General features: G+C 58.6%; 2 protein-coding genes across 13 annotated transcripts; one reads left to right on the top strand and one right to left on the bottom strand.

Moving 5' to 3' along the window:
* Positions 1-24: 24 nt before the first annotated feature.
* ZNF142 (zinc finger protein 142) lies at positions 25-9,987 on the top strand. Of its 3 annotated transcripts, none has more exons than XM_063161896.1 (9): positions 25-126; positions 541-868; positions 1,414-2,037; positions 2,269-2,532; positions 2,986-3,798; positions 4,028-4,205; positions 4,835-8,048; positions 8,917-9,022; positions 9,369-9,987. In XM_063161896.1, the coding sequence occupies exons 2-9, from the start codon at positions 628-630 to the stop codon at positions 9,866-9,868; spliced, it is 5,940 nt and encodes a 1,979-aa protein (XP_063017966.1). In that variant the 5' UTR covers positions 25-126; positions 541-627; the 3' UTR covers positions 9,869-9,987. The 3 variants fall into 3 exon arrangements, with proteins under 3 accessions (XP_063017966.1, XP_063017967.1, XP_063017965.1); XM_063161897.1 differs by having other exon boundaries at positions 38-166; positions 2,272-2,532; XM_063161895.1 differs by having other exon boundaries at positions 38-166.
* Positions 9,988-10,120: 133 nt separating this feature from the next.
* Positions 10,121-20,075, bottom strand: PLCD4 (phospholipase C delta 4). 10 transcript variants are annotated; one of them, XM_063161890.1, is made up of 17 exons: positions 19,921-20,068; positions 17,259-17,311; positions 16,751-16,909; positions 16,045-16,273; positions 15,697-15,826; positions 14,946-15,177; positions 14,347-14,548; positions 13,944-14,088; positions 13,394-13,546; positions 12,872-13,012; positions 12,359-12,515; positions 11,813-11,929; positions 11,378-11,556; positions 11,107-11,242; positions 10,877-11,026; positions 10,634-10,749; positions 10,121-10,500 (listed from the first exon to the last, which is right to left on the bottom strand). In XM_063161890.1, exons 2-16 carry the CDS (start codon positions 17,281-17,283, stop codon positions 10,643-10,645), a joined length of 2,262 nt encoding a protein of 753 aa, XP_063017960.1. In that variant the 5' UTR covers positions 17,284-17,311; positions 19,921-20,068; the 3' UTR covers positions 10,121-10,500; positions 10,634-10,642. The 10 variants fall into 10 exon arrangements, with proteins under 10 accessions (XP_063017960.1, XP_063017961.1, XP_063017957.1 ...); XM_063161891.1 differs by having other exon boundaries at positions 10,121-10,456; XM_063161887.1 differs by adding an exon at positions 17,448-17,522 and having other exon boundaries at positions 10,121-10,749; positions 19,921-20,060.
* Between the last annotated feature and the right edge of the window lie 452 nt (positions 20,076-20,527).

Genomic DNA, 20,527 nt, shown 5'->3' with positions numbered 1-20,527 from the left:
CGGCTGCGCGACGGGCACAAAGGGCGGCGCTCCGCCGGCCGGCACCACCACCGAGATGTGCCGGGGCAGGGGGGCCCGGGGCGGCGGGGACAGCCCGGGCTGAGGGCACTTCGGTGACAGCCCCGGGTAAGGGGCCAGAGGCTGGGGCACCCGCGGACAGCTCGCGGTGAGGACTGAGGGGCTGGGAGGGCCGGGAACAGCCCGGGATGAAGGGCTGGGGGTGCCGGGGTGACAGGCGAAGGGCTGGGGGGAGCCTGGCCCGGCGGGACTCCCGGGGCACCTGCGGGCTGCAGGCTGGGCATGGCGCTGAGGGTGGGCTCGGGGGCCGGCCCAGCTGGAGCCAGGGAGCAAGCCCTGTGTGTTGGGCTCGGGCAGAACGTACAGGTGTCCTTGCACTCTGTCTACCCTGTGACAGAGGGCTTGCCAGCAGCCTGCTTGGGGCACCCAGCATTGAAATACCCTGCCTCGAGACTGGCTGCTCCCCAAAATCCTTTTGGGCTCTGAGATGTCCCTCATTTGAAGTGCTTTCTTCTGTTTCAGGTTGAGAGGTCATCCAGCCCAGTGCCAAGGCAGTGCCCGGCGGCAATTAGCGCAGCAGTGACTGTATCAGAGGCTGCCAGCAGGGAGATGGAGACCCTGTGCTCGGAGCTGCTCCTGCCCACACCGGGAGAGGTGGGAGCCGTGGGAAGCCCTGGTGTGGCCAGCGCTGGTCTGGCCGGGACACCCCCGCTGGCTGCCAGCCAGGAGTTGCTGCTGGCAGAGGCATCGATGCCGGGGGAAGGGGCTCACGCTGAAGGAAGCAATGTGGAAATATTCATCGAGGCAGTGGCTGGCAATGTGACACTGAGCAACGCGGCCAGTGCCACAGGTACGGGGTGCAGGGAGTGCAGAATGGGCCCCACTGAAGTCAGCAGAGCTAGAGAGGTCTGGCCAGGGTCCCTGTCCCAGGTGCCCTCAGGTCTCTGACCCTGCATCATGAGTCTGGTGCCACCATTGAGCACAGACCTGGCACCAGCTGGGTGTGTGGATGGGGAGAGTGGCTGTGGGAGCTGCATGCTGCATGAGGGGGTGGCTCCAGGCTGTCGGTAGGGACCAGGCAGAGATCTCCACCTGAACTGCTACCCCCCAGCATGCTTCCCACGTGGGTTCAGTGTGGGCACTGGACATCCTAACAAGAATGAGGCCAAGCCAGCCTCTCATCTCTGCATGCTTCAAAGGTGCAAAGGGACAGAGCTGGTTATCGTGACCACCTGGGTAGTGGTATTTAGCCTCTTATGGGAGATCTGGTTCCCAAAATGTAATTTGTGGCAAGAGGGATATGTTTTCCTTGTCCTGAGCTGGAACTGAACGACCAGTCCCAAGCTCTGGGCCTGGAAAAAGCTCCTTCTAACGTTCATCTCTTGCTCTCTGCAGAGGTTCTGGTCAAAGTGGTGGAGCTGTACTTCTGTGAGAGGTGTGGCCAGAGCTTCTCAGAAGCCTCCCTGCTGTCCCAGCACCAGTGCCTGCTGCTGCCCCCCCAAGAGCACCTGGAACTCCCAGGGGCACTCTTGGCTTCTGCCAGCGAGAGCCAGAGTGATCCCAGGGGCTCAGAGCTGCCCGGAGCCAGCACACAGGAGGGCTCTGCTCCCGAGTGCCTGCTGTGCCCCATCTGCCAGGAGGCGTTTTTGCAGCCTGGCCAGCTCAAGGAGCACTTCAAGACGCATCGTGCCCCGTCGGGAGCCCTGCCCTGTCCCGAGCGGGGCTGCCGGTTCACCACGGAGGACCGCAAGCAACTGCGCGCTCACTTGCGCCACCTGCATGGGGCCTCCCCCGTGTCCTGCGCCTGCCGCGCCTGCCCGCTGCTCTTCCCCAGCCGCCAGGCCATGGAGCAGCACCACCGGACACACTTCCCCTTCCACTGCTCCCACTGCGACTTCATCACAGCCAATGCCAAGCTCTTCTGGCAGCACCGGAAGGGTCACACCACAGAGTCCCCTTCTGAGATGCCCACAACAGGCGACCCCCACAGCCTTGACAAGTGCTGCATCCTGCCATCGGGTATGGCTGGGTGGGGGGCTGGGGCCTGTGGGTGCTACAGAGGCTGGCTGTGTCTGTGCATCCCAGTTACAGCTGGAGAAGTGGAGAGCTGGGAACCTTGCATTTGTGCCTCCCTGCAGCACAGTTTGTGCCCTCCATCTTAGCCAGGTGGTTTTCCTGCATGTGTGTGGGTGTGTGAGGGTGGCTTCCTCTTGCATGGAACATGATGATCTTCATCTTTCCCCACTGAAGCAGCATCAGAAGGACAGGAGGAGCCAGGTGATTGCCACCCTGGCTGGAAAGCCAGCACAGCAGAAGCCAGGCCAGCAAAGCCTGCAGGTACTGGGGACAGCTCCTTGAAGGGACAGAAAGCATCAGCTGGAGAAGAGGACTCGGACAGCAGTGGGGATGAATCACCAGAGGAGGATGGTGAGAGCCTCTGTGAAGCCGAGGCCAAAGAGGATGGGAAGGCAGCTCCCAAAAAAGTTGGAGTGCCACAGGCACAGCACTTCAAAGGTAGGATGCAGGGCCTTACCAGGAGCTGCTCAGGCTTTGTGAACAAGCACCACATCCTCAGGGCGGGCAGGGAAATGCGGCCTAGGTTGATGGGTGACCTCACATCTCCTGCATGTACCAGTGCACTTGTTCCTCCAACCTCTGCCCAAGCAAATATGTCTCTTCCTGTTCATGCGTGCTGCCAGGTTTAGGCAGAGGTCTGCCTGGCTTTGGGGACCAGGGGCATGTGGGCAGGCCTGATGTAGGCTGTGCTTTGCCAGTGTGAGTTGGAAAGAACTCACCTGAAGTGTGGTGGTGGCTTGGGCTGGGGACAGTCCTTCTGAGTAGGTGGTGGCTGTGTGACTGCACATGTGTATAAACCCTCATCCTGGCACAACTGGATCAGGGACAGAACATCTGCCTGCACTCTCCATCTTTTCCCTATTAACTGCTCCCCCTCCTTTGTTCCCCCAGGGGATGTTGCAGAAGGCTCCGAGTACCTCTACAAAACCCACATGTGCCCCGAATGCAAGCGGTGCTTCAAAAAGCGGACCCACCTGGTAGAGCATCTCCACCTGCACTTCCCTGACCCCAGCCTGCAGTGCCCCAACTGCCACAAGTACTTCACCAGCAAAAGCAAGCTGAAAATCCACATGATGCGGGAGACAGGCGAGAAGGCTCATCGCTGCCCACTCTGCCACTACAGCTCCGTGGAGAAGAACGCTCTCAACCGCCACATGGCCAGCATGCACGAGGACATCTCCAACTTCTACTCCGATGTTTACTCCTGCCCCGTCTGTGAGGAGAAGTTTCGGCTCAGCCAGGCCCTCAAGGAGCACTTGAAGACTCACAAAACTGAACCCAAGAGGCTGAGCTGCTTCCACGGGGACTGCAGCTACTGTGCAGAGGACCGTAAGGAGTTTGTCCGTCACCTCAAGGATGCTCATGGCATCAAGGCCGTGGAGTGCAAGTACCACGCCTGCTCGCTGCTCTTTGGCACGGCTGAGGCCATGGAGGCTCACCGGAAAACCCACTACGCCTTCCACTGCCAGCAGTGTGACTTCATCTGCTCCAACAAGCACGTTTTCCGCAAGCACAAGAAGCAGGGCCACCCGGGCAGCGAGCAGCTCCAGTGCAGTTTCTGCCCCTATGCCACTTTCAACCCTGTGGAGTTTCACGACCATGTGGGCAAGATGCACGCCAATGAGAAGATCCACAAGTGCACTGAGTGTGCCTTCGCCACAGCGCACAAGCGGGTGCTCATCCGGCACATGCTGTTGCACACTGGTGGGTGTCCCCTGTAGGGGTCCCAGAAGCTGAGCTGGGATGGGGAAGGTGTCTTGTCCTGCCTCTGGGTGGGCAGGGAGGGCTGGGTCAGGTTTCCTGGGTCCCACCACCAGCTTTGCCAGCTCAGGATCACTTGCCTGAAGTTGTTGCATGCTCCCTGCTGAGCTGTTTCCCTGCCATGTTGCTTTATCTGGCTGTCATGCTGAAGGCATTTGTTTGTTGCATGTAGGAGAGAAACCTCACAAATGTGAGCTCTGCGACTTCACGTGCCGGGATGTGAGCTACCTGTCCAAGCACATGCTGACCCACTCCAACGACAAGAACTTCATGTGCACCGAGTGTGGGTACATCACCAAGTGGAAGCACTACCTGAACGTCCACATGCGTAAGCACACAGGAGATCTCCGGTAAGACCCCTGCTCCACTGCCCTGGCAGCATGGTCAGAGCTCCCCAAATCCTGCTCCAGGGGTCTACTTCTGGCTGCACTGTGTGCCAGTCTTTCTCATGCCTGCCTTGCCCTTTCTGGTACATAAGAAATTTGGGTTTTGAACTTACAGCATGGTGGTGTGGAGGCAAAGCTGTTTTTGGTGTCTCTGTGCTGCCAAGGAGGTGTATTACCTCAGAGGTGCAACTCTGAGCTTGGGTTTGTTGATCTATTGGTGTTTGTGGGTCAAGGCCTATTCAGGACTGCCAAATTATCACCATCTGGGTCTGGTCTGCCTCCAGGGATGCTAGAAGTGCTGTTGGCATGCACGTGTGAGAGTGTGCGTGTCTGATATAGTCACTGTATGGAATACAGGGAATCTATCTCCAGTCCCAGGCTGGGGGTGTAAAGCACCAGCTGTGCCAGGGGCTGCAGCAGGGAGGAATTGCCTGTGGTTAGAGCTGTCTGGATGGCAAAGGTCAGATCTGGCAAACCAAACAGTACCCCTTCCCTGTTTGTCTGGGATGGGGAAGGAGAGCTCAGCGTGCCTGATGAAGCTCAGCCTGCCCCAATGCCTCGTGCTGCCTGACAGATTGTGCTTGTCCCTGCAGGTACCAGTGTAACCAGTGCTCGTACCGCTGTCACCGTGCTGACCAGCTGAGCAGCCACAAGCTGCGGCACCAGGGCAAAAGCCTGATCTGCGAGGTGTGCGGCTTCGCCTGCAAGCGCAAGTACGAGCTGCAGAAGCACATGCAGGCCAAGCACTCGCAGAACTACCAGGTTCCCGTCTTCCAGTGCCAGTACTGCACCTACCAGACCAAGTACAAGCAGGCACTGCTGAACCATGAGAACTGCAAGCACACCAAGCAGAAGGAGTTTCGCTGTGCCCTCTGTTCGTACTGCACTTTCAGTAACACCAGCCTCTTCTTCCATAAGCGCAAGATTCATGGCTACGTTCCTGGTGACAAGGACTGGCTGGAAAATTATGCCAGCAAGGAGCTGGAGATCAGCTCATCTGAGGCACTGTTTGGCTATGAGGTCGGTGCAGCCCTGCATGTGGATGCCAGTTCCCCCCTCACTGGCAAGGAGCAGTGGATGAAGGAGAAGCCATCCCAGGTGGAGTGCCAGGGAGAAGAGGGCTACCAGCAAGTGTTCATGGTGCCCCTCCTTGAGCAGGATGCTGCTCCACCAGAGAGCAGCAGCAAGGCAGAGAGGGGCGAGGGGGAGCAGAGCTGTCCTATTGCTGGCAATGCCCTGGAAGATGACTGCATGCAAGGAAATGCTGCCACGGGCTCTACTGAGATCACTGTTTCTGAAGATGTGGCAGAGAGCTGCACCTTGCAGTTGGAGGCACTGAATGTCTCGTCTGACCCTCTCCTGGAGAACTTGACTGGAGAAGCCTGTGTGACCCAGCCAGAGAGCGTGGAAATGCTGTCCTGCAAAGAGCCTCCTGCAGCCTATGAGATGCTGGGCTCCCAGGGTGGCCTTGGCTTGGAGGACAGTGGCAATACACTGGAAGAGATCCCAGACTTTGAGGAAGAGGTAGATGTACAGGAAGACAAGGTGGTGAAGGTCAGTGTAGAGGCAGGAGACAACCAGGGAAAAGACACCCTAAAGGAGGACATGGGCCACCTTGAGGGGTCATGCTCAGACCACAAGGTCGTGGCAGACACTGAGGAGAGTGAGACCAGCCAAGCCAAGCTGCCAGAGGCCTGGCTCAGCATGCTGAAGACACCTGAACAGGGCCACCTGCCTGTCCCAGAGGATGCGCCCACCTCTGGTGACAATGCCAGGAGTGGCTCGGAGTCAGTGCTGAAGGCTCTGCGAAAGCAGGACAAAGAGCAGGCAGAGACACTGGTGCTGGAGGGCAGGGTGCAGATGCTGGTGGTGCAGTCAGAGAGCCAGGTCTTTAAGTGTGAGAAGTGCTCGTACATCACACGGAAGGAGAAATCCATGTCCCTGCACTCCAAAGCCAGCTGCCAGAGCCGCCGGGCCCCCCTCGTGTGCCGTGAGTGTGGGGCCAGCTTTAAGCAGCAGAGGGGACTCAACACCCACCTCCTAAAGAAGTGCCCTGTTCTCCTGAAGAACAACAAGGTCCTCAAACCTACCAATCAGGAGGCACCTGGACTGTGCCAACCTGCCGACCAGCCTGGTGATAATGGTACAGAAACAGCAGGGAGTGAGAAGGGAGGCTCAGAGGAGTCTGGGCATGCTGAGAGCCCTTGGGAAGCTGAACTGCTATCTGATAAAACACAAGCAGCAGGCATTCCTTTGGCTGGGGCACAGACATCAGGCTGTCATGCCTCTGAGAAATCCCTGCTGGGTGGCAGCACAGAGGTGGCAGAAGAGCCTCCCCAGCAAGGAGATGGGACTGAGCCAGGTGGAGCCACTGGTGCCTCCCAGTCTGGGAAACCCTCAGAGAAATACCGACTGGAGGGAGGGAAGCTGCACTGCAATGCCTGCTCCTTTGTGTGTTCCCGTATCACCACCATCACCTCCCATGTGGAGGATGGCTGCCGGAACCTGGAGCAGTTCTGGTGTTCCCAGTGCCCTGAAACCTTCCGTTCCCAGCGGGCCCTCAAGAGCCATTGTGCTGAAAAGCACATCATGCATCCTGAGGATGAAACCCAAAGGACTGAACTGCCTGAGGGGGACGCACTCAGTGTTGAGAAAGACCAGACCAGTGAGCTCCCACTGGATGCAGCCCCACCAAAATCCACACTGCCCAAGAGGAGGCGTTTCTCCTGCCCCACCTGCCCCTTCACCTGCCACCAGGAAAGGGCCATGAAGACGCACAAGAAGAGGGGCTGCGTAACCCTGGGTGAGTTTCGCTGCTCCTCCTGCCCCTTCACCTCCAAGGTGGCCAAAGCCCTGCGGCTGCACCGCAGGCTGCACCGCAAGCATTACAGCAAGCGGCCGCAGCTGCAGTGCTGCCAGTGCGAGTTCACCTGCAAGCAGGCCCGGTGCCTGCGGCAGCACGTCCGCATCAAGCACGAGGGCGTGAAGCCGCACAAGTGCCGCTACTGCGAGTTCAGCACCACGCGCCGCTACCGCCTGGAGGCCCACCAGTCCCTGCACACCGGCGTGGGGCGCATCGCCTGCGGCATCTGCAGCCAGACCTTCGGCACCAACTCCAAGCTGCGCATCCACCGCCTGCGCGTGCACGAGAAGACGCCCACCCATTTCTGCCCGCTCTGCGACTACAGCAGCTACCTGCAGAATGACATCACCCGCCACGTCAACAGCTGCCACCACGGCGAGCTCAACTTCGGCTGCTCCCGCTGTGAGGCTCGCTTCAGTTCTGAGACGGCCCTCAAGCAGCATGTCCTGCGCCGGCACGAGGAGAAGGTTTCCTACAGCTGCCCACGCTGTGACTTCGTGTGTCACAGTGAGGCCACGCTCAAGTGCCACGTGCAGAAGCAGCACCCACACCTGGAGTGCGGCACCTGCAAGGAGACCTTCGCCACCCGGGAGGCACTGGAGGAGCACAAGACGCAGCATTTCAGCCACCGCTGTGAGCTGTGCAGCTTTGCAGCCAAGGAGCGGCAGCAGCTGGTGCGGCATTACATGGAGAGCCACGAGCCGACTGCCCCCCAGGACAAACCCCTGCACTGCCCTTTCTGTGACTTTGCCTGCCAGCACCAGCTTGTGTTTGACCAGCACATGAAGGGCCATGGGGGCACCCGCGTGTACAAGTGCTCAGACTGTGAGTACACCACCAAGAACAGGCAAAAGATCACGTGGCACATCCGCATCCACACTGGTGAGAAGCCCTACAAGTGCCATCTCTGTAAATATGCCTGTGCTGACCCCTCACGTCTCAAGGTAAGAGCTCTGCTTGCATTTGCATTGCTTGAGGGGCATCCAGCCACAGGGGTTTGGGGAAGAAGTTCCTAAGGGGAGGTTTCATCCTCAGTGTTCAGTGGCTCATGCTGAACAGAAATAGGAGTCAAGCAGATAAAAGTCATTGTCAGTGCAATACATTTCTTCTCTGCTGTTGGAGTTTAAGGGTAAGGGAGACTTTTAACAAAGCAAGAAGGTGGCAGCAGTCTAAATTCACTTCTTTTCTTGCTGACATCTCTGGGTGCAGCCTTGCACTACTGAAAGCCAAGTTTGGCTGCTGGCTGGCTTCAGCATACTCTGTGGTGCCAGTTAGAGAGGGTGCAGGGAAACCTCCTTCTTGGAAGCAGAGTGTGCCCCTGCCCTCATTGCTGTAGGTGATTAGCATCCTGATGCATGGTAAAGGGCTTTTTCTAGAACAGGAAATGCGTGGGTGATGGAGGCACAGGGTAATGGAGGGAGAAGTAGTCTGGTTTTGCTAAAAGAAGTATTGACTTTTTTAATGGCCAGGCTGAGCTGGAGTCTCCTGGGGCCACCTGGGACAGGCTGTGCAATGTGCTCAGCTCTGTTGGGCTGGGCTTTTAATTTGACTCTGCCTTTCATATCAAACTGGGAAGCAAAGCCTGTGCCATCCATGGGCTGGGACAGAGCAGCTCAGCAGTACAGGAATCTCATCCTGACTCTGGTGTGGATCCCCCTTGCCCATAGCCTGCCAAGCAAGCACACAGTCCTCCTTGCCCCATGCAGCTGGACATGTCTGAGCTGTCTTTGAGCCTCTCACTGCCACCCCAAAGCCCTGCACATCCCCAGGGCCGGGGCCATGGTCTCATCCTGACCCTGTCCTCCTGCCCAGTATCACATGCGGATCCACAAGGAGGAGAGGAAATACCTCTGCCCTGACTGCGGCTACAAATGCAAGTGGGTGAACCAGCTCAAGTACCACATGACAAAGCACACGGGTGAGTGCTGTCCACTGAGGACAAGCTGTTGAGCACTGGGGAGGGTGTTGGGGCTGCTCCATGCTTCTTTTCTGCCAGTGGCCCAGCTAGAGACAGAGGAGGACATTTAGGGGGCAGCACATTATCCTGTGTTAATGGGGTGGGGGCAGTGCTCTCAGGTGGGAGGGAAATGTGGGTGGCACTATTTGGTGCCTTGGAAATGGGGATCTTGGTGTGCCTGCTAAAATGGGATGTAGGGGGGAGTCCCTGGGGACTGATGCTCTGTCACGGGGATGGTGAGACCCATGCACTGGAGAGCACGGTGCCCCCATCCCGGTGCCATCCCCTTCCTTCCCTGTTGCCTCAGGCCTGAAGCCATACCGGTGCGATGAGTGCGAGTACTGCACCAACCGCGCGGACGCCCTGCGGGTGCACAAGGAGACGCGGCACCAGGAGGCCCGTTCCTTCATCTGCGAGCAGTGTGGCAAGGCCTTCAAGACTCGCTTTCTCCTCAAGACCCACCTGAAGAAGCACAGCGAGGAGAAGCCCTATGTGTGCAACGCCTGCGGGCGCGCTTTCCGCTGGGCAGCTGGCCTGCGCCACCACTACCTGACGCACACCAACGAGCACCCCTTCTTCTGCCGCTACTGCCCCTACAAGGCCAAGCAGAAGTTCCAGGTCATCAAACACATCCAGCGGCATCACCCTGAGCACAGGGCTGTTGACCCTAGCCAGGGGGTGGGAAAGGACCCCAGCACACACACCGTCCACCTCCACAGCGTGCAGAGGGAGAGCCAGGCCAAGGGGCCCCCCAGGATGGAGCAAGGAGGAGAGTGCCCTGCAGAGAAGGATGGCACAGCACAGTGAGGCTCCATCTCAACTGCTCTAAAGTGCTGGTGGCACAGGCCTGCTGCAGAGATGTTTGTGTGTGTATATACAGGCATATATGTATATGGGTTGTAAAATACACAACTGTATAAAAGGAATTGCTCAGTTCTGTTTCTTTGTGCTGCTTGGAACCCCTGTGTGAACAGTGGGCCATGTGCCCACAGGGAAGGAGCACAAACCCAAGCTCAGCTCCCCATCTCTCCCCAGCATCACTGCACCCAGACCTGAACCTGTTTGTCACTGAACAATTTATTAAGTTGCTTACAGAGAAAGGATGGGATAAGGGTTAATTTGGGTTGTAGGGGCCAACGGGCTCTGCAGGGTTAGGGGACAGTGAGGACCAACTCCACTCCCAGCTGTGCCCAGCCCTGGGGTTTGCTCAGCTCCAGCCTCGCTCCCCTGACTGGGAGGGGACCAGCCCCTGCAGCAGAGCTGGGCCACACACCATCTCTCCTCCTCCCCACAGTCAAGCTCTGACCATGGGCCAGGGCAGGGTGCCTGTGGAGGGTGCAGGGAGCTGCACTGGCACAGACCCCACACTCATGCATGGGCAGCAGCATCCTGAACCTGCAAAGGGGAGGTCAGTGCTTTTTCTCAGCCCTCGGAGGCTACTGCAAAGGGAATCACAGCAGCAACAATGACACAGGGATTGCAGAGACAGGTCAACAAGAGGGCAAGTTGGTTGTCTCTGTGGCCCCAGCTGCTTGGAGCTAGTTCTATGGCTTCCATCTGGGTGCTGCTCACCCCATGAGCTCAATCCTGCTCAGGGCCAGGTGGCTCAGTGATGCGGATGTGGACAAAGAGCGAAGAGGGTGGGATGCTGGTGCCATCCTTTGAGAGGAGATGGATGTGCCGATATCCTGCAGGAAGGACAGCAAGGTTCTGGCTAACTGGAATCCCACCCTCCTCTCTAGTACCCAGCTGAGCCCCACATATGCTTGCGGGGCTGTTCTGGGTGCCCAAAACCACTGAGCAGGAGCCACTCACCAGGTTTGATGTTGGCAAATGCTAGGGTGAACTGACCCACAAAATCATTCCTGGAAGTCTTGTCATAATCCTCCACCACAAAGCGAATGAGGGCCAGCTCGGGCACGTGGAGCTGAAACTGCAGTGTCTCATCCCAGCGGGGGTTAAAGCCTGGGAAGAGAGAGCTGGTGCTGAGAGAGGGAAGGACAGCAGGGGCACAGCAGGGGCCATGGTGCTGCTGGGGGTCTCACCATTGTTCTCAATGTACTTGGTCTCCTGGTGCGCCTGGTCCGCGGGGACCCCGTAGATCTCCACACGCACCAGTGGGTCAATGATGGCTCCCTCCTTGCTGTTGGCCACTTTGGGCAGCTGCTGCCCACTGATTACCTGCAAGGCCAAATCTGTCTTTCGTGAGCCTCCTGAGCTCCAGCACACTGCCCAACAGTGTCCCCATCTGTCTGGGACCAACAGAACCCCAGGACACTGTCACAGTTTCCCCAGGGTCCCTCCACACCTCTGTACCTGGATTGTCAGGGTGATGGGGCCGGGGCCTTCCCGGCTGCTGGGGTCACTGGGGTTGAAGAGAGTCTCCTTGTCCCTCATGAAGGGTGGTTTGAGCACGTAGCCACAGCAGCCATTCTGGCTGAAGAGCCCGTCACACAGGTCCATCTCCATGCCAGCTGTCTGGAAGTTCAAGGCCACTGGAGGGAGGTGGCAGGGAGAAGGGTTCAGAACAGCTTGGAGATACCACACTCTGCTTTGGGCTGAAAACCAGCCTGTCCCCACAGCCAGAGAGATGTGGAGTTGCATAGGGGAATAAGGTGATAATGCTTTAACACCCCCAGAGCAGTGCAAGAGCTGGCAACCCGACCTGGCTCCAGATGGGGTTGTAGATGGCACTAGCACAGGACCCAGGGCATCTCCCCAGCCCACAGCCCTGCTCCACCCCGGCCATACCGATCTGGCACCCCACATTCCACATCTCCTGGGGGCTGTAGTTGGAGGAGTCAGCCCTCATCCCACTGGGGTAGATGCGTGTCAGCTGCCAGGCATTGTGGCGAACAAACTCATTTCCTAGGGATAGAGCAGGAGGCCCACTTGTGGGGTCGTTCTCTGGCCTGTACAGTCACCCACATGTACTGTCCATCCATCTATCCATCTATCTATCCATCTATCTATCTATCTATCTATCTATCTATCTATCTATCTATCTATCTATCTATCTATCTATCTATCTATCTATCTATATGTCTATCCACCCACCCACCGATTCTCATCCCTCTCCCTGCTCAGGAATCCAGGTGTGCTGCCTTGTTTTCTAAGCCAATAACCTCATCACCTACCAGAGCCAAACCCCACAGTACAGCCCCACTGGACCCTGTTTCTCCCAGACAGGAAGGGAACCCCAGTTTCAGGAGGCTTTTGCACCACCCCATGAGGAAGCCATCAGCTCCCTCTACTCTGTCCCAGTCACCTGGTGCCACTGCAGCCCCCCGATCTCACCTTCATCCCGGATGAGCTTCCTGGCCTTGGCTTCAGAGAGGGAGGAGATCTCCGAGGGCCGGGAATGGCTGCGGGCCTCCTGGAAGCCCCGGAAGGGCACGCTCTTGCAGTAGATGACACAGTCAGACAATGCTTGTGCCAAGGTCTCCTTGTCCTTCTGCAAGGCAGAGCCAGGTTGGGTCCCTCCTGATGGGAGCACCATCCACCAGCACTCACCCAGGGCAGGGGCTGTAGAGCCAGGGCAGGTAAGAGAAGCCAGGAGTATGCTGATGGGTGGCAGCATCCCCACTATGAGCAGTCTTCTTGCCAGAAATAGAGCAAGCAGGGGACCTCCAATATGTTGCCACCACAACAAAGAGAGTGCTGGCATGGCCAGGGGCAGAAAAGGCTGTCCTCCCTGCCTGGTGATGTCCCTGCAGTCTCTGTCTCCTCCATGCAGTAAGATGTCACCACAGCTCATAGCTGTGTCCAGGGACTCAGCTCTCCCAGTGGTCCCCAGCCTGGGCCACTTACCTTTGCCCTCCGCCTCTCCTCCTCTGCCTCTGCCCCATTGTCATCGTCAGACACATCAGGAGCCTCATCCCCTGGCCCGTCCAGGGTGTCCTCCAGCCGCCCAATCTTCTTGCCCTTCAGCAAGATCTTGTGCTTCAGCTCCTGTGGGGTTGGGGATAGAGAAGCACCTTGAGCTACCCAGTGCCTCCATGGGCCTTGTGGCCTGGATCCTGCACTGCTGGAGGCCAGCAAGACCAGTCCCTTCAGCACTCAGAAGGGAATGGAGTAGGAGAGTTTTGCCCCACTGTCTGATTCTGCAGGACTTGGTCTGATTCTGCAGGACTTGGGGAGACAACCCTGGGGACAGTCTTGGCACTTCTGTGACCATGAGGACACAGTACCCTCCCCCAGTGTCCTCAAATGCTCCAGTGGAGCAGGACAATGCTGGAACAGGTTGGCCTATTCTCTGAACAGCAGATCCACCTCCTGGCCGCACTCTCGGGCAGGACAGAGATGCCCTGCACAGCTGTGCTCTGTCCATACCTCTGGGGATGGGAGCTGGGAGGGGACATGCCCATCGATGGTAGCGGTGAGGAGCTGTTCCCCCAGGATGTCCTTGAGCTGCTGGACCAGGACCTCCTGCTGCTCCATGCTGCAGTGGTTTTCTAGGGACAGGATCACTGGGTAGTCCGAGGTCTGAGGAGCAACATGCACACCTGGAAATAAGCCTTGGTGGGGCTGGTGAGCTCTCACAAGGGCTTCATCCAGGTATGATCAGTGCCAGGACGGAGCCCCTTGTGTTCGTGTCTCCTCTGAGACCTTCATACCCCTCCAATCCCCCAGTATCCCCCACATCCCATCTCACCCCTGCACCCCCAACAGGAGCCCCCATCCCCTGGCACTGCACAGTGCAGGCTGTAGGTCAGACCCCCCAGTGCTATCCCCCGGAAAGGGACACAGCCACCACCCTCCTCCCCGCAGTGTGAGCAGTCCTGCTGCATCAGCAGGTGTGTGAGCCTCAGCACCGCTGCCCCACCACTGCCGTGTACCCTCACCCACCCAGGACCCCCAGCAGCCGGGGCAGGGGCCTTACCTTGAAGGCGTACTTCCCCAGGGTGCTCACCACCTCCCGGAAGGGGATCTTGGAGGTGAAGGTGTGGCCGTGGTACACCATGGGCTCCCCGTTTGGCCCGTCCCAGCAATCCACCTCCAGGCACCGGCAGCCTCGTTTCAGAGCCCTGCGGGTGGGTGGTCACCCCTGGAACCCTGCACTCATCCAGGGCACCCGCTCCCTGCCCTCCCCTCTGCCTGTGGGTGTCACCCCTGAGGGACCGGGGACACCCACCAAGGGTGGGGATGCTGCTGCGTGCAGGGCACGGCCAGAGGAGTGCTGGACTGCAGAGGAGCAAAGGAGCTTCTGGGGTTCACCCTGCTCAGGACATGACACTGGAGCGGGAGGGTGTTGGAAGGGAGCTGGAAGGGAGCAGTCCCTTTACCTGATGTAGCCCTCGATGCTGCTGTGGCCCCGGAGCTGATCCTCTATCAGGTAGGTGTTGTGGGAGGAGGAGATGAAGTAGTGGCAGAGGGGCTGGCTCATGTCCTGCCACAGCCCCCGGTGCTGGGGGTTGAAGATGGAGCCCTCCAGGGAGCAGAGGTACATGAGGAACCCATCAGCACTCAGCACATGGCGGCTCCGGGCTGCAGGCACAGGAGGAGAGAGGTTCAGCAACACCAGGGACATGGAAGAGGCAGAATGGGGGCAAACAGGGCTGCTGGAGGCTCCCAGAATCCCTAAACTGATGGCCACAGCTGCTGCCAGAGTCCGGGGCACAGAAAGGCGCAGCAGAGCAGTAACTTTGGAAAGGTGAGCAGTGGATCCCAAAGCTGGGGCTTGCACACCATGGGTGGTCAACCTTCTACACCAAAATGGTCCAGGAACAGACCAAATAAAGGGGAACTGCACCCAGATCACACCTTGGTGAGTCTTCCATTCACACCAGGACGGGGCTGGGAATGTTTCTGCCACGGGACTGTGAGTCTGTGACCCCTCCTTGCCCCCAAGCAGAGCACAGCTGATGTCTGAGCCAGCTCTCACCTGTCTCCGATGGCTCATACTTGTCAATGAGCTCCATGGCCAGCTCCTCTGTGCCCTCATCCTCCAGCTGCTCCTCCCGCAGGAAATCCGTCAGCTCCAGCAGTGTCAGCTTCTTTCCATCCTCAGAGTATTCCTGGAAGAGGCTCTGCACCTCCTCACGCTGCGTGAGAGCCTTGTAGAAGAGCACAAATTCCTCCCCTTCCAGCGTCCCCGACTCTGACTTGTCAGCATCCTGTTTGCAAGGGGGCTCACTCAGCATCCAGATGGGACACAGCAAGGTGTCCTAGCCACCAAAGTGGCTGTGGGAGGATTCTCCCACCCCAAAGAGAGGGCACAGAGACCCCACACCAGTGCTAGTGGCAGGCATTGATCAGTGGGGAATGGATGAATGGGCAGATGGAGGCTGGTAGGGTGGACTGATGGACGGATGGGAGGGAGGGATAAGAAAGCAGAGGGCTGGTTAGCTGGGTAGACAGATAAACAGCTGGATGGACAAATGAATGGGAGGAAGGAAGAGAGTGTTAGTTTAACAAATAAATGAGCAAATTGGTGTTTGTTTGGGTAAACAGGTAGTTGGCTGAACAAATGGATGGATGGATGGATGGATGGATGGATGGATGGATGGATGGATGGATGGATGGATGGATGGATGGAAAGTGACCAGATCCCTTTGCAAGGAGGTGTTGTACAGCTTGTTCCAGCCCCTCCAGTCCCTCTCCAATCCCCCCAGGCTCTCAGGTGCAGGGCTTACCTGGAAGAGCCTCAGGGCATGATCCTCGTTCATGTCCACATTCATCATCTTCAGGAGACGCTGCACCTCCTTGAAGTTCATGCGTCCATCCTTATTCTTGTCAGCTTTCTGGAACCAGTCACGAATCCATGTGCGGGAAACCAGGGCAAATGTTAAGGGAAAGGACCTTGGCTATGAGAAAAGGGGCTGGGTAGTATCAGAGGGCATCTTTTCCTTTTCCTGTGCCCTGCATTGGTGCAGATGGTGAGACCCACAACAGCTACACGCTGGGGTAAGGCTGAAAACACAGGGTCTGGGGGATGATCAGCACTGGGTGTGGGGGCAGAGTGGTGCTCTCAGGAAGGATATTGGTCTATCTTCTCCCTTTGGTCCATGGTGGTGGCCACCTCGATGAGCTGACGCAGGCCCTGTATCCAGCACTGTGCCTCCTCTGCCGAGCCAGCCACGAGGTCCAGGTTGCCGCGACGGCCGTAGAAGACGATGGTGAAGCAGCGCTCGGGGGGGAACTCCTCAGCCACGCTCTGCAGCACCTCCGACTGGTGCCCTTCCCGCACCGTCTCCACATCGCTGATGGAGACTGGGGCAGAGGGAGGGCAGGCCTGTCTGCAGGAGACAAGGACCACAGGGCAAGGGGCACCGCCCGCAGACATCCTCCAGTCATTCCTTCTTCCACTCCATCCATCCATCCATCCATCCATCCATCCATCCATCCATCCATCCATCCATCCCCTGAGCTAGTTATCTATCCATTAACTGCTGAACTATCAAGTCAGCCAGTTATCCATCTGCCCCTCTGTCTGCTTACTCCTGCCCTGGCATTCCAGAGGTTCCATTTGTATCCGCTGCAATTCCTACCCAGCCCTTTTGACCCACGGGTCCTGCTGTGGGCAGGATGTTTCATGGAGAGGTGTGGGTGAGAAGAGATCACACATGCATGCAGAGCCTTTCTTCAATCCCCCAGCACCTTTAGCAAGCATGGCCCAAGAATCTCCAAACCTTCACATCCCCTGTTTACTCTGAAACCTACTGATAACACACAACAGCTGGTACTCACAGGCAGACTCAGTTTTGCCTGTCCTCTTGGACTGGTACCAGATGGTCATGCAGTCTTCCTGCAGCTTGAAGTAACGTTGCTTCTTCCAGCTCTTGGACTTGACTTTGCGCATCAGAGTCCCCTGCTGCATCTGCTCCAGCGTGTCTGTGAGCTGGATGCCTGGGGGCAGCATGGGCTGCATCACTGAGGGTGGGGGTATCCAGGCACTGTGCCCTGTACTTGGCTTCCTCTCACCTCTGGGGTCACACATGGTCCCTCAATCCGTGAGGGAGGAGGGATGAACCAGAAACAAACTCCCTTCCACCACAGGAGGTGCACAGGGTAATTCCCCATCAACCCTTTCCATCCACCCTTGGTGCTTCCAAGCCCAAATCCCAATGGCCACAGTGGGGTAGGGATGCTTCTGAGCACAGCATGGTGAGCTCAACCCAGAAGCCAGATTTGCCTCGGCGTAAATCCAGATGGCCCAATGCCCTGCCCTGCACCCCTCCTCCGCTGGGGCACTCACGGGCGTTGCACAGCAGTGATGCCATGGCTCTGCCTTCTCCACGCTGGCAGCTGCTGGGGAGGGAAGAGAGAAGGTGGCTGGGGGAAGCAAGGTCAGACCCTCGTGCTGTGCCCAGGTCCCACCGAGTGGGCTCCAGCCATACCCTCGTGTGTGCGAGGTGTGTGCGCCCCTGCCCGCGTCTGAGCGCACCTGTGTCTGTCTCCTGCTGGGTCATTGCATTCCTTAAGTGTCGAGTTCACACCGCCACACTCATGAAATATTAATCTGTGTTACCGGGAAGCCGGAGCTCAAAAGGTGTTGGTGGAAAACAGAAAAACTTGCCAGCACTGACGCCCCACAGCCCAGCGGGTACTGAAGCCCTGCTGCTCCCAGGCTGCTGCTCCCAGGTAAGAAGCAGCACCTGAAACCAGGAAAAACTGCTCTGGCAGTGCCCAAGAACACCCCCACCACCTAGGAAACAACCCCAATCAGTAAATTTGAAAGTAAAGGAAAAGCACAGCTGTGATAGCAAGGAAGAGAACACAGAGCAATGACCCTCAGCTCCTACAGCTTCTTCTGCCCAGGGAATAGCAGCACCCCAGGCAGTGACTGCACCGGCAGCTGTACAGGAGCACATGGCAGTGAGTGTGTCTATAAATACTACTGGACAATGAGACTTTGATTAGGCTGTTGAGACTTTAATTATGCTGACAAATCACTGGATGTGCCTGTCACCCAGGTGCTGGAGCTGGGCCCTGGAGGAGCGGATGCCGCAGCTGGTGGGCTGGGGTTTGGGTGCAGGAGGGGACCCCGGGTCCCTGGGAGCAAAGGGCTCTGTGCCAGGGTGCAGGGGTGGCAGCTGTGCCCTGGGTCCCTGACTCAGCACAGGCACAGGTCACACAGGGCTGGGAATAGCCGGTGCTGTCAGCGTGCGGGCAGCTGCCAAGCCCAGCTGCCAGACCCCTGTGGGCTCTCAGGCCAGACAGCAGCCACCCCCTGCTCCGTGTGGCTCAGCAGGGCAGAACAGCACTGCCCAGGCTGTGACTCTGCTCTTGTGAGACACCCTAGTCATGGCTATTTGACTGTCCCCAGGGCACACAGGGATTGTCTGTCCACCCTTGGAGACCTCACATGTTGCTGGAGACATGGAGTAGCTGGGGTGCCATCCCAAATGCCTTCCAGTAGTGTGCCCAGTGCTGGGGCTGTGCTTTCCCAACACTGGTCCTTCTTGCAAGGCTCAGACTGCAAGGACTTGCTGCAGGGCCTGTATCCCCCCACATTCAACCCACAGAGCACTGACCCAGTGGCCCAGGACTTGGAGTGCCTGCACCCAAAAATGGGGGGCAGCCCTGTCTTCCTCTTGTGCCCTTCAGAATCAATGCCCTGATGCTGGCTAGCACAGCTCCAGGAGTGCCCCACATCCACCCTCCACAGTGTGCTCTCAGCCCCTGCACCCCATGGCCCTCAGGGAACCAGGGGGGACAACCCCAGTCCCACATCTGCCAGCACTCTCCTGCTTTCCAGCAGCACCCAGCCTGGCACAGACACTTCACAGGGCCCCAGCTCCAGGTGCTCACCAGCTCTGCAGCCCCTGTGCCACAGCAGATGAGGGAGATGGGCATGTCTTAGGGAAGCTGGGGTGGCACCAGAACTGGAGACGCAGGGAGACATGCTGAACTAGGACAAAGATGGGCTCAGTGCCACCAACAGTTCTATCGTCCTCTTGGCACCCTGCCATGCATGTGTACAAGGTGGCAGCATGCAAAGGGGCAGCTTGTAGGCCCATTAACCACACTGAGAGTTTGGAGCTAAGTTCCTCCCCCAGTGCCAGCCCTTCCAGGCTCCCAGCACAGCCCAAGCATTGCCAGTCCCAACCATGGAGCAGTGCCTTCCCCATAAGGGCAGCAAAGAAAGGATGCCCCCTTCCAATCCAAGGAACCACGAGAAAGCACAAGGAAGAGCATGTGGATGCAAGGACACGTCTGCTCTTGTCTCTCCTGTTGTGTGAGGGATGCCGTGAGCCCCTCACAGCCTGGCCCCATGCAGGCCCCCTTGCCCCAGTCTGAATTACATTGTTGAGCCAAGCGGGAGGAGAGCCAGGGTATGGAGAAACCCAACCCGAGAGTTTCCCGCAGAGCAGCTGCCTGCTGCCGGAACAGCCCCAACTACCCCAGCACACTCTGAGCCATCGCAGCGTCTCTCCCGGTGGTGACAGGCCCCAGCAGAGCTGGAGGGACAGTGAGTGTGAATGGTCCCCAGCAGCTCCAGTGCAGAGCAGCCCGGCACAATAAAATGCCACCGTACGGGTGAGCGTGCCAGAACAGGGAAGGATGACCCCTCACTCCCCTTCAGGCACCCCCGCACCTCGCTGTCCCGGTGCGCGTATAAACTGCCCTTGCTTTGCAGCCGAGAGCTTTGCTCAGCCGCCAGCTGACGGGGGCAGAAGGGGAACAGACAAGGGGCTGCGGGATGGGGCGGCAAATCCCAAGGAATTTGGAGCTCAGGGGACAAATCACACCTTATGTCAAAGGAGACAAAATCGCCGGCACTTCTGTCCCGCGCCGCCCCGACCGTGCAGCCGCTCCGGGGCACGGCAGCCCGAGAGAGGGGCTCCCAGAACCTGGAGGTCGCAGTCCCGCTCCCACCGTCGCCCCCTTCCCTCCGCAGGAGGCCCGCTCCTTACCCGTTCTCCGTTACCGCTTTCTGTTGCCGCTCCGTACCCGTTCTCCGTTGCCGCTTTCCGTTGCCGCTCCGTACCCGTTCTCCGTTGCCGCTCCGTACCCGCTTTCCGTTGCCGCTGCGCTCCGCCGGTGCCCCGCCGCCGCAGCCGCACGGAGCCGGGGCTGCCCGCCCCTCGGCAGCGCCCGGGCAGCGAGCCCTCCCCCGGCCCCGGCCCCGGCCCCGGCCCCGGTCCCCCGCCCCCGCGGGGCGCCCCCGGCCCCGCACGCCCCGCTGCCGCTGCCTCTCAAGGTCGTTTCGGATTAAGGTCACGCCACTCCCGAGGCGGAGCCGGGGGGGCAGGTAAAGAAGGCAGCGGAGGGGCCGGCAGGGTTGGGAGCACCCTGCGGAGCCTCTCGTTTGGGGTCGAGCCCCCACTCTTATCCTCCGGTTGAGCCTGTCTGTCCCCAGACCCGCTTGCACCCATGGGGATCCAAGCTGGGGGCAAAGGGTGAGGGGCGGGGACCGAACTTTGGGGTGGGCGATGCTCCCACAGACCCGGACGCCGGAGAGTGCGGCAGCGCCCGCGAAGACGCTTCAGGGAGGCAAGTGCTCTCTCCCTGGCAGGCTCG

The sequence above is a fragment of the Melospiza melodia genome, chromosome 8 (genome assembly GCF_035770615.1).
Source record: "Melospiza melodia melodia isolate bMelMel2 chromosome 8, bMelMel2.pri, whole genome shotgun sequence".
NCBI classification, from domain to species: Eukaryota; Metazoa; Chordata; class Aves; order Passeriformes; family Passerellidae; genus Melospiza; species Melospiza melodia.
This window is presented reverse-complemented; position numbering and strand designations above follow the sequence as displayed.

What these genes read in the sequence shown, in the direction of transcription:
- PLCD4 (XM_063161885.1), bottom strand. Translation starts at nt 17,283, where the DNA reads ATGGCATCACTGCTGTGCAACGCCC. An exon ending in GTATGAGCCATCGGAGACAG is followed by an intron (nt 14,549 to 14,945) that starts GTGAGAGCTGGC and finishes CTGTGCCTGCAG; the next exon opens with CCCGGAGCCGCCATGTGCTG. An exon ending in AGCATCGAGGGCTACATCAG is followed by an intron (nt 14,089 to 14,346) that starts GTAAAGGGACTG and finishes ACCCACCCGCAG; the next exon opens with GGCTCTGAAACGAGGCTGCC.
- ZNF142 (XM_063161896.1), top strand. Translation starts at nt 628, where the DNA reads ATGGAGACCCTGTGCTCGGAGCTGCTCCTGCCCACACCGGGAGAGGTG. An exon ending in GCACATGCTGTTGCACACTG is followed by an intron (nt 3,799 to 4,027) that starts GTGGGTGTCCCC and finishes TGTTGCATGTAG; the next exon opens with GAGAGAAACCTCACAAATGT. An exon ending in AAGCACACAGGAGATCTCCG is followed by an intron (nt 4,206 to 4,834) that starts GTAAGACCCCTG and finishes TTGTCCCTGCAG; the next exon opens with GTACCAGTGTAACCAGTGCT.